This window comes from Myotis davidii, unplaced genomic scaffold (genome assembly GCF_000327345.1).
Source record: "Myotis davidii unplaced genomic scaffold, ASM32734v1 scaffold1107, whole genome shotgun sequence".
In the NCBI taxonomy this organism is placed as follows: domain Eukaryota; kingdom Metazoa; phylum Chordata; class Mammalia; order Chiroptera; family Vespertilionidae; genus Myotis; species Myotis davidii.
The window spans coordinates 455,232-468,657 of NW_006300016.1; the positions used below are offsets into that span (position 1 = coordinate 455,232).

Below are 13,426 nucleotides of genomic sequence, written 5' to 3' on the forward strand. Positions count from 1 at the left end.
ATGCTCAAACTCAGAGGGAAGGGTGGGGAGGATGGAGAAAGATCAACCAAGACTTGTATGCATGCATATAAGCTTAACCAATGGATATAAGACACTGTGGGGGTAGGGGAGGCCAGGGGATTGTCAAGGGTGGGGAAAAAAGGAGACATATGTAATACTCCTTGTAATACTGTAAGCAATAAAACAATAAAAAAAATATTAATCACTGAAAAAAAAATAAAAGGGTTGTTAGGTAAACAAAGAGTATGCAAATATGTTTATAGCTTATTAACAGCTATGAAAAGTACACAAAGGATAGAGACTGAGTTAAACCCAAACTAAGAAAATAGTGCTGCTAACTAACAAGGATACAAAGCAACAAAAACCTTCATTCATGATTGTGAGAATGCAAAATGGAGGAGCCCCTTTGGAAGACAGTTTGAGTTTCTTATAATGTTAAGCATGGGCCTAGCCTATGACCCAGTAATCCCACTCCTAAGTATTTAATTAAGTGAACAGAAAATTTATGTCCACACAAAAATCTGTATGTGAATTTTTATAATAGCTTTGGTCATAATCATCAAACACTGTTAGAAATAACAAATATGATTTTCTTCAGCTAATGAATGGATAAACAAATTGTATTATATGTGAACAATAGAATAAAATTCTGTGATAATACAAGTAAAGTATTCATAAAAATGATAGGTGAATATCAAATATATTTTGCTAAGTCAAAGATATGAGACCCAAATAGTTACAAATTATACAATTAAATTATCTGTCATTCTGGAAAGCAACATTATGTAGATGCAAAAAAACAATCAGTGGTTGCCATGTTATTGGTGGGAGGAAGAATAGTTGACTACAAAAGTGTTACACAGAATTTTGGGTGTGATGCAACTGTTCTGTAAGGTACTGAAATGGTACATAAAGTATTCTACACATTTTTCAAAATCCATACAAATATATAAAATAAAGTGTGAAGTTAAAGGTATGTAAATTTTAAACAATCAGCCAAGATGTTGGGAATCCTAAGATGAATCATAGACTATGACAAACTATATTACAAATGTATAAAATAACCTCACTGATGTTAGTGGGAATGAGGAGGAATAGTCTAAATAACTTTGGAAGACTACATTTTGAACAGAAACTATTAAGCTAAATACAAAAAGTTACTCTTTATAAACTTGGTAAATGTGTTAGCACTTCTAACAAGCTACTGGTTAAAATTATGAAACTTTTATCAGCATGGTAGGGTTAAATAATATATAAATTAATTTTAAAAATAAATAATAAATTAGAGAGCCAGATTTATCACTGTCAGAGAGAGAAAGGAGTGAAAAATAAGCAAGGGAGAAGGAGTGGAATAAACCTTGTAGTGCTAGATTAGAGTCACAGTCGGAGATACCATTTTGAACTTATGTTGAGAGAGAGAGCATGTAGATACAAAGGCTAAATAGATGTATGTGATAGATAGATGATAAAAATCCTATCTAATAAAATAGTAATATGCAAATTAACCATCACTCTGCAACAAAGATGGCGGCACCCATAGCAGCCGGGGCAGGATGCTGGCAGCATCACCCCGGCAATGTGAACCTAGCAAGCAAGCACGGCCTGCAAGCAGCACCAGCAGGGCCTGCTTAGCTGTCGCCACGGCGACCCGTGAGCAGGCAAGTGCGCCCACAGACAGCACCCAGCAGGGCCTGCTTGCCCATCGCCGTGGTGTGGAGCAGGCAGGCCCCGAAGAGAGCAGAGAACCACAGGGAGCGGGCCCAAGCCATCAGTAGGACATCCCTGAGGGCTCCCAGATTGGAGAGGGTGCAGGTTGGGCTGAGGGACACCCCCCACCCCGTGCATGAATTTCGTGCACTGGGCCTCTAGTAGGTAGATAATTATAGATATATGTGTATTCATGGTTTATTGTACACACAAATATTTCCTTACTCTATTTGCCAAATAGGTCTAGAACACATGATATCCCAGTAGCACCTAGCACACCTACTGCAGAGATCTTGATTTCTAAATTTCATTCCCCCATAAAATGTACTAACGCTTCTCAGAGAAAATGTTGATTCTAGAGCTTGAACAAATAAAATGAAAGATTAGCCTAGACCAGTGATTCCCAAAGTGGGCGCTACCACCCCCTGGTGGGCGCTGCAGTGATCCAGGGGGGCGGTGATGGCCACAGGTGCATTTGTTTTAACTTTTTTTGTATTACCTTTCTATTCTGAGTTCAATAAATAGTTTCATAATTTCAAACTCCAATGTTTCTATTTTACACCTTTCTTTACTATATTTTACGAAAAAGGTAGAAACATTAATACATATATCTTTCTGTTTAATTGCTATTAAAATTTTTAAAAAATTAATTTCCAGGGGGCGCTGAGTAATATTTTTTCTGGAAAGGGGGCGGTAGGCCAAATAAGTTTGAGAACCACTGGCCTAGACCATTTGTACTACCAGAAAATAAGAGAAGGCTTAAAAATTATAATGACGAGAGTATGTGAAAAGTCCAATCTAAAAGAGGTCCCAATGTTGAAAACATGGAGGGAATTGGAGAGTATTATGCTAAGTGAAATAAGCCTGTCAGAGAAAGACAAATATCACATAATCTCACTCATATATGGATTCTAATGAACAAAAGATACTGACAAACAAAATAGATCCAGAGACATGGAAACATGCAACAGACTGAAGATTCTCAGAAGAAAGGGTGATGTGGGAGAGGTGGGAAGAGATTAACCAAAGAACTCATATATGCATAACCCATGGACACAGAAAATAGTGAGGTGAAAGGATAAAAAAGGGGACATCTGTAATACTTTCAACAGTAAAAATAGATTCAACAAGTAAATAAATAAATACATAAAAATAAAAGAGCTCCCAATTGCCAAAGTTGAAACAATTTTAGCAACAAAATAAATAATGGGATGCTGGATTATAACTGACAATATAAAATAAATACATGTGAGTTTGTAGTGATATATTATATAATACATAAGCAAATAATTAAGGGAAGAAATAATTTTTCTTAACAGAAAAATTCCAAAAAAGATTTCCCTCCAGAAAGTCAAGCTTGACCCTATACCCCTTGAGTGTGGGCTGAAACTGACAACTCACTTCCAAAGTATAGTGTGGAAAGGGAAAAATAACTGGAAATTTGGTATATATATCAAAGTCATGTTAGTATCCCTTCACATGATGTGACAAAAAGAACATTTTGCCTCTCTGACATACTTCTCAACCCCATGGAAAATAAAAGTCAGTCTGGTCAGGTGCTAAATATCAGACAAACCTAAATTAAAAAATATTCTGACTTGACTTAGGGTAGCAAACACATAGTGCAATATATAGATGATATATTATAGAATTGTACACCTGAAACCTAGGCAAGCTTATTAGCCAATGAGCCCCAAAAAGTCAATAATTTTTATTTTATTTTAATGGAATAAAATACAAAGCAGCTATATGTATAGATATGGAAAAATTAAAGGAATAACTGTTAGGGGGGCAAAAAGCAAGGTGTAGAACACTGTGAATAGTATATATTTATGTATTTTATATGTACATACACGCATATATATAAAATATATACATGTGTAAGTGTTTATTTATACACATTCCCATATTCAACTGGTAATGATAGCTGATTTTGGAGAGGAGAAGGGAGTGGCTGGAGGATAGCATAGGAGGAGAGAAATATACTTTTTATTGTATAATTGTATATAATTATGTATTTTAGAATTTTGTGCCATGTGCATACACCTGTTCAACAATAAATAAATAAATAAATAAATAAATAAATAAATAAATAAATTTATATCTCATTTTAGTGTACATTTTTTGACAACTAGAGATTGAACAGATTTTAATTTACCTACTGGCCATTTCTATTTCTTATCTCATGAATTGACTTTTCTTGCTCTTGCATATAAAGTAGCTTTCTAAAGCTATTATAGTTAGGCTTTGGCTAGTGACAATAGCTGTGGAAGAATTCAAAATTAAAAGAAGAGATGCAGAAAGGAAATTTATTTTACTTTCCATGAAGGGAAAGTACTGCTAATCAATACAGAGCAAGACATAAATGGTAGCCTGTTCTTTAAGCAGAGGTTGTTGCTAGGTGACAAGGAAGGGAGGGGTTTGTGTTGTATTGAAGTTGAGTAGACAGTTTTTTTATGTGTTTCTTCCACCCCAGGAGACAGTCCTGCAGATGTCCTAGGGAAGTGTCTTATTTTCCCCTAGCCTGTAAAACATTCTTAGAGCAAAAGTTATGAAGTTCAAAAGAGGCTTGAAGTGGAAGGAGGAAGGGAACTTTCTAATAATGAGAAACTCCTTGGTGGGAATTATCCCTGAGTTGTAAACACAGCAGGGAGGAGGGAGATGCAACAATGCAGCCTTGAAAGTAGCTTATCTTTGTCTTTTAGTTTGAACAGAGGGGCTGTTTGAATCAGAGGAGCTAACTAAGAAACTTGGTGTTTAATATCCAGGTGTTTCTCAGAAATTCTGGTAAGGCTACAGCAAAGTAAAAAGGGACCTTGAGAATCTATGTGTACCAAAATATTCAGCAAAGGAATTTTGAAACCTATAGACAGGAGAGCATACAATGCCTCAGATACCCAGCCAACTCACTTTTCAGAAAAGCTGAGAACCCATCTCTGCTTCATAAGCCAGATGTATAGATTTGCTTGCTTTCCTTCTTTAATAAAAGTGCAAGCTTTAATAAATTGGCATTATACAATGCAATCAAGGTCTCTTGTATAAATTCCTTTATATGAGAAGACAAGGATCAAGGTTGGGAACAACCCTCTCCGACTAACATAAGGGGATGTCTGGTAATACCTCTCTGGTGTCGGTGAGAGGTGCCTCTAACACCTATAATCATATTAAAATCTATAAGCATTTTGTGAAAACCTACAATATTTCATAAAGTAGAGTTGCCTGTTACTATGCTACCAGCAGTCATGCTTTCATTTAAGGAAATGTTACAGTTTATACCACTATTGCCTAAGCAATCAGTGATTTCCCTTGGCACCAAATGCAGCAAGGAAAATCCACTGAGACACAAAACAGTTTCCACATTTGAAAAACTACAACCATGATGAATCTTGGAAAGGAAGAATTTTTTATCTTGGGGATCTAAAAGCTGATAATCCTTACTATACATTTTTTTAGGTTTAAGATGTATATGTGTAAGGGACAGCATTAAAGTATCATACTAGAGTTAAAATAAGAAATAAGCTTCCTAGTGTAACTTATAACAAATATTACACTTAAATATTAAATAATTTAGAAGGTGATGGCATGCTGCTTTTGTGGTCATTTCTTTCCCATGTATTTTTTCAGGTATAGATTTTGAAACTACATAGTGGTTTTCCCGAAGGCTTTCTCCTTTCCCCCTTTTTATTTGATATGGCATAATCTTGGTTTTCAAATACCAAATTTGTCCATTGAATCAAAAGAATCACATTTGAGTATATATTAACCTTTCCAAGGAATGGGAGGCCCCAGCATAGCCGCACCTTCCTGCTGTCCTGTCAACCTCCAGCAAGGTGAACTTTCTTCACTGATTTAAACCTTGTCCTGGACAAAATGATGTAAAATATCCATTTAAGCCTGGCTTGTGTGACTCGGTGGTTGGGTATTGACCTATGAACCAGGGGGTCACGGTTCAATTCCCATTCAGGGCGCATGCCCAGGTTGCAGGCTTTAACCCCAGTGAGGGATGTGCACAAGGCAGCCGATCAATGATTTTTCTCCCATCATTGATGTTTCTTTCTCTCTCTCCCTTTCCTTTCCTCTCTGAAATAAATAAAAATATATTTAAAAAATAAAATATCCGTTTCAGAAGTATATTGAAGTATATTATGAAGATTAAATAACATGTAAACCTCTTAGCATTATGCCCTGCACTAGGAATGCATCTAACAAGCTGTGATATCATCATCATCATTATCATCAAGATAAATACAAGAACGTGGCCATTTATCAAGCTGAAGGCAGAATAGACAGAAACCACAAATGAATCAGTGTACCACTATTCTGGGAATATGAGGGTCTTTAAATAAACATTTCCTGGCAAGTTGCAGACAAAAAGAACAAGAATAAATAGCAGCTATTTTGCATGCTGCTTTAAGTAGCATTTCATCAGAGGTCGGAGGCATCACTTCCTTTTCATATCTCTCACAGAACATCATAATTGACACAACCAACCAGAGAAGGATAAGTATTTGTAGAACAACTGAACAATGAAAAACGTAAGGTTAAGTGACTAACAAAAAAGAATTCACTGGAAAACACTTTGGTGGTTTCTCAAAAAGTAAAGCATAAAATTACCACATGACCCAACATATCCACTCTAGGTATACACCCCAGAGATCAAGCCACAGCCTGGGCATGTGCCCTGACTGGGAATTGCAACCCAACCTCATAGTTCATAGGTCAATGCTCAACCACTGAGCCATGCTAGCCAGGCTCTTTTTTTATTTTTAAAACTTATCTTTATTGTTGAAAGTATTACATATGTCCCCTTTGTTTGTTCATGTTTCCTCCCCATTGATCGCCTCCACCCCACCCTTACCCCTTCCCACGCCTCCACACCTCTGCTGTCTTCCCCCTCAGGTTTTCTTAAATTAACTTTGCTCTTCAAAAATTTGAAGAGTATAGAATGGTCCGTACAATTGTAACCACAACAAAATAATGTACTTTGTTTTTTCCTAAAGCATGATTGCTTTAAAGTATTTAAAATTGTAAAAATTAGTCAATTTTACTCTAGATGTCTCTTAGCACGGAAATAATACTTAGTTCTAATATTTGTATACTATTTAACAAAGTTCATTTGTACCTTATAACAGAAAACAACATATTTTAAAACAAAAGGTGGACATAAAATCATGCTAGTTATTTGAATGACTCATTTTTCTCATTTTGAAATTAAGGAACTAGTAAAGATCTCTAAAATAGTAACTACTTTCCATATCTTTTCCTAAGAATAAAATCAATGCAGTCAGCTATAGAAAAACATTGTTTACCTTTTTTAATGTGTTGTGCCATTTCTAATTTTATCAAAATAATACTATACACAGGTTGCACAAATAGCTCAAAAATGCTTATAAAAAACAGCTGCCCCATTCAACCCCTCCTCTTCAACAGTTCTGCTTTCCAAAAGCAAGCAATTGCAGCCAATTATGATTTGGATTTGCTCTAATAGTTATACCTGATTCTAAATGTGATACTGATAGAGCTCACTTGAGTTTTTTATGGCTGCCAGAACAAAATACCACATAGTTGGTTTAAAACAACACAAATTTACTATATTACAGTGTTCTAGGTTAAAAGTTCAACATAGATATCACTAGAATAAGATCAAGGTGTTGGAAAAAACTATGACACTTTCTGGAGGCTCTAGGAAAGCATATCTTTCTGTGCTATTCCTAATTTCTAGAGGTCAAACACAATCTTTGTCTGGTGGGTTCCATCCACATTCTTCAAATCCAGCAACATCAAACATCTCTCTGCTCTTCTTCTATCATCACACTTTCTTCTGGTCACAGTCAGAAAAGATTCTCTGTTTTTAACCACTCATGTGAAAAGAATGGGACCACCTAGATATTCTAAGATAATCTCCCTTGCTCAGGGTCTTTAATCTTAATCACATTAAACATCAGTAAAGTATCTTTTGCAAGGTGACGTTTTCACAGTCTGTGAATTAACAATTAAACAAATTTGGAGGACATAATTTGGACAATCACATGGCTATTTCATATAATATATCAGATTCAGACATCATGTCTTCATTGCCCACTAGTAAAGATGAGGATTTAGCTCATTTGCACTACCTCCACCCCTTTCTCCACCTTCCAATTTTGGATATGTGCATTATTTTAATTCTTCCATTAGTCACCTGGCCACTTTAAACACTGTATTTATATCTTTACTTTTCCTTGTCAACTTTAGACAATTCCCTTTAATTACTCACTATGTAAGATGAGTTTCACTCCTCTTCCTCCTACCATTCTCAGTCCTTCTGTCAATTTAATCTTCACATACACATTGTATGTAATATACACATCACTTTAGAGGCCTAGTGCATGAAATTTATGCACTGGGGGGGGAGAGGGGGATTCCTCTGCCTGGCCTGTGTCCTCTTGCAGTCCGGGACTCCTCCTGGGATGTAGCAGTGTGCCAAGCAGCAGGCACTGTGCTGTTTGGCTCATCCCCTCCCACTGTACCTGCTGCCACAGAGTCAGGAGAGGCTCCCACTGTGGCAGCTGCGCTCACCAGCCATGAGCCTGGCTTCTGGCTGAGTGGCACTCCCCCTGTGGAAGTGCACTGACCATCAGGGGGCTGCTCCTATATTGAGCGTCTACCCCTTGGTGGTCAGTGCACATCATAATAACCAGTTGCTCTGGTCATTCCAATGTAATGATTGCTTAGGCTTTTATTATATAGACTAGTGGCCCAGTGCACAAAATCGCACACAGTAGGCCACCTGCCACTTCTGTGGGAGCCAGTGGGAGCTACAGAGCACCCACAGGAGCTGATGGGAACCATGCCACTTCCATGGGAGGGAGGAGGGAGCGAGCCGCTGCTGCCCGCAGGAGCAGGGGCGGGGGGAGACCGAGAGGTGTTCCATGCATCTCCTGGTGACCAGTCGCACATGCAGCCCAGCCCACCCACACACACTCGCCACACATGCAGCCCCATCCACCCGTGCGCACCTGCTGCATATGCAGCCTCCTGCTGATCAGCCGTTACACATGAGGGCGTGACGACCATTTGCATATTAGCCTTTTATTATATAGGATGTTATATATGATCACATTTTAATTCTGCTACATAAACATCTTGACTTATCTGGATTATATATTTTATTCTGACTGTAATTATCATTCATGCCTAATCCAAGTAGTATATTAGAGTCACAGTTCCTTTTCTTTGATGCCAATGTGAGTCCTTTGCCAATCAAGGGAGAAAACTCTCCTTTAAATTGTACTTGAGCCTAGCCAGTGTGGCTCAGTGGCGATCAGGCCTGCAGGGGAGCAGTTTCAGGGTGATCGTGCCGGCAGACAGAGGCAGTTAGGGGTGATCAGGCCAGCAGGCAGAGGCGGTTAGGGGGCAATCAGGCTGGCAGGGAAGCAGTTAGGGAGTGATCAGGCTGGCAGGTAGAGGCAGTTAGGGGTGATCAGGCCAGCAGGCTGTAAATCTATTTTTGCCCCACCTTATATATACATACTTTTGAGAAATTAGATATATATGTATATGATTATGCAAATTACACATATATGTATACACAAGTTCTCAAAAAATGAAAGACTTCTTATAACATATGCTTCATAATAACTCAATAAACTAAAAACCATAGTCAAAAAAAACAGTTGTAAACTACACCAATTCTCTATACATACCTGAGTTTTTGAGACCCTTTTCTTATACCTCAAAGCATATGGTGGGATATCAAATATAAATTGAGTTCTAGATAAATTCACTGGTGCTTGCAATACTATGAGAAGAAAGTAAATAAACTGAAAATTAATAGATATAAGCTCATAGATAATTTTTACTTATACTTTTTAACATGAAATAATAAAATATACAATTATTTTCTACTTTTATATATTGCCAGTAAGACAGAAACTTAAATTTTAAACATTTTTAGAATATCTTAGTTTATCACATCTATAAAATTCCAATTTTGTATTTTTAATGGTAATTAAGTACAAAACTTAAAAAACTACCCTTGAGACAATAAAAGAATATACAATATAAGAAATATTGAGCTGAGAAAAAAGTAAACAAAGTTAAAATGATCTACATACTGAGTTTAACCAATGCAGTACAGAAGTGAAAAGAAAACATAGCAGAAAAATTATGGGAATAAATAAAAATATGTAGATTGTGTATCATAACATTCATGCATGAAAAAAGAAAATAACCATTCTATTAAAGATTATAATTGGTGGAATCTGTAAAAATACATTAGAGAAGATAGTATTACCTGTTAGAAAATCCTTTTTAAAAAATTTATTAAATTTATTGTGGTGACATTGGTTAATAAAATTACACAGGTTTCAAGTGTACAATCCATTGATTTATCACCAGCATATTGCATTGTGTGCCCATCACCCAAAGTCAAATCATCTTCTGCCACCATATATTTGACCCTATTTACCTTTTACTACCCCCCAACACCCTTCCCATACAGTTGTCTGTGTCTATGAGTTATTGTTTATTTTTCTTATTTGTTCATTTGTTGCTTTCAGTTTTATATCCCACATATGAATGAAATCATATGGTTCTTGACTTTTGCTGTTTGATTTATTTCATTTAGCATATTTTCAAGATCTATCCATGTTGTTGCAAATGGCAGTATTTTATCTTTTCTTATGGCTGAGTAGTAATCCATTGTATATATGTAACATCTTTTTTATCCAGTCCTCTATCACAGGACACTTTCATTGTCTCCATGTCTTGGCCACCATGAGTAATGCTGCAATGAACATAGGGGGTTCATATATCTATGCAAATAAATGTTTTCAAATTTTTCTGGTAGATACACAGAAGAGGGTCTGGTGGGTCATATGGTAAGTCTATTCTTAATTTTTTGAGGAGCCTCCATACTGTTTTCTGTAGTGGCTGTACCAGTTTACTTTCCCACCAGCAGTGAATGAGGGAAGGTTCCTTTTTCAACACAACCTCTCCAAAATGTATTACTTGTCTTGTTGATAATAGCCATTTCAATAAGTATGAGGCGGTATCTCATTGTGGTTTTGATTAGCAATACCCAGATTCAATGCAATCTCCATCAAAATCCCAATGGCATTTTTTAAAGAAAGACAACAAAATAAGTCACCAGATTGGTATGGAACCACAAAAGACACTGAATAGCCAAAGCAATCCTGAGAAAAAAGAACAAAGTTGAGCTGAGTTCTGGCTAGGTGGCTCAGTTGGTGGGAACACTGTCTTGCACACAAAATGATTGCAGCCTCTATTAGCAGTCGGGGCACATATCTAGGTTGCAGGTTCAATCACCAGTGGAGGCAAGTACGGGAGGCAACCAATTGGTTTCTCTCTCATATGTCTCTCTCTTTCTCTCTCTCATCAATAAACATATCCTCGGGTGAGGATTAAAAAAATAAACAAATGAAAGAGCAAAGCCAAAGGTCTCACACTCACTAACTTCAAATTATGGTACAATGACAATTATCAAAACAGCATGGCATTGGCAGAAAAACAAACACACTGACCAATGGAACAGAACTGAGAGCCCAGAAATAAACCCACATATAAATAAGTAAATAATTTTCAAAGATGAGCCAAAAACATACAATGGAGAAAAGAAAGCCTCTTCAATAAATGGAGCTGGCAATAATGGAAAGACACATGCAAAAGAATGAAATTAAACTGCTATTTGTCACCAAAGACAAAAATTAACTCCAAATAGATAAAAGACCTAAATAAATATAAGACCTGAAACAATAAAATGCATAAAATAAAATATAGGTACAAAACTTATTGACCTTGGTCTTAAAAAGAGGATATTATGAATCTGACCTCAAAGACCAGCAAAGTAAAAGCAAAAATAAATGAATGTGAGTATACCAAACTAAAAAGTTTCTACACAGCAAAATAAACTATCAACAAAACAAAAAGACAACCAACCAAATGGGAAAAGATATTTGTGAACAGCACCTCCAAAAAGGAGTTAATATCCAAAATATATAAAGAGCTCATATAACTCAACAGCAAAACAAACACACACACACACACACTCCAATTAAAAATGAGCAGAGGACCTGAACAGATACCTTTTTCCATACAAATAGACAACAGATATATGAAAAGATGCTCAGCTTCACTAGCTATTAGGGAAATGCAAATCAAATTCTCTTTTTAATAGACTAGAGGCCCAGTTCACGAAATTCGTGCAGGGGGGGAGGGGGGCCCCTCAGCCCAGCCTGCACTCTCTCCAATCCGGGACCCCTTGGGGGATGCCCAGGGATCAGGCCTAAACTGGCAGTCAGACATCCCTTTCACAATCCAGGACCGCTGGCTCCTAACTGCTCACCTGCCTGTCTGCCTGATCGCCCCTAACTTCCTCCCGTGCCAGTCTGATCACCCCTAACCACCTCTACCTGCCGGCCTAATCACCCCTAACTGCCTGTTATCAAAACAGCATGGCATTGGCAGAAAAACAAACACACTGACCAATGGAACAGAACTGAGAGCCCAGAAATAAACCCATATATAAATAAGTAAATAATTTTACTGCCAGCCTGGTTGCCCCTTATTGCCCCCTGCCAGCCTGGTCACCCCCAACTGCCCACCTCTGCCAGCCTGGTCTCCTCTAACTGCCCCCCCACCAGCCTTGTTGGCCCCAACTGCCCCCCCTTCCTGCCTGGTCACCTTCAACTTCCCCCCCTCTGGTGGCCTGGTTGCCCCTAACTGCTCCCCCTTGCTGGCCTGATCACCCCTAACCACCTCTGTCTCAGCCCCCCGACCATGGCTTTGTCCAGAAGGAAGGAAGGACGACCGGAAGATGTCCAGTCGACCTAGTCTAATGAGCATATTACCCTTTTATTAGCATAGATATATATTGTCCAGGAAACCCGCCTGCCGGCCTGGTCGCCCCATGCACCCTGCTGTTCAGTCATTTGGTTGTCCCTCACTAACCCCCTGCTGACCTGGTCACCCCATGCAGCCTGCTGTTCGGTTGTTACTATTAGTGTGAAGGCATCCTGGACAATTTGCATATTCCTCTATTATTAGTATAGATTTATTATTAGAGCAACTTTAGATTCACAGAAATACTGAGAAGATGTAGAGATTTCCAATATACCCCTGCCCCCATACATGCATAATCTCCCCCATTATCAACATTCTTCACTACAGTGGCACATTTGTTTCAATTGATGAACCTACAATGATAGGCCCAGTTCTACATCATTATAATGCAAAGCCCACTCTTTACATTACAGATCCTTTGTAGTGGTGTACATTCTATGGGTTTAAACAAATGTATAATGATATATAAGTATCCCTCATTAGAGTATTTTTTCTGCCCTAAACATTCTCCGTGCTCCACCTCTTCATCGCTCCCCTTCCCCAACTCCTGGAAACCACTGATCTCTTTACTCTCTCTATAGGTTTGCCCTTTTCAGAATGTCATACAGTTAGAATCATGTAGTTTGTAGACCTCTCAGATTGGTTCCTTTCACTTAGTAATATGCATCTAAGGTTCCTTCATATTTTTTCATGGCTTGATAGCTTATTTCCTTTTAGCGCTAAGTAGTATTCCATCGTCTGGATGTACCACAGATTATTTATCTGTTCACCTACTGAAGGATGTCTTTTGTTGCTTCCAAGTTTTTCCCATTATGAATCAAGCTACCATAAACACCTTTTTGCAGATTTTGTGTGGATATAAGTTCTCAATTCATTT

At 37.7% G+C, this 13,426-nt stretch overlaps 1 protein-coding gene across 1 annotated transcript in view; it reads right to left on the reverse strand.

Annotated features, from left to right (window-relative positions):
- Nucleotides 1-13,426, reverse strand: part of CFAP47 (cilia and flagella associated protein 47) — a 458,234-nt gene that overhangs the window by 331,432 nt on the left and 113,376 nt on the right. Inside the window, 1 exon segment of the mRNA XM_015571970.1 lies at nucleotides 9,393-9,487. Coding sequence (XP_015427456.1) covers nucleotides 9,393-9,487 — 95 coding nt within the window.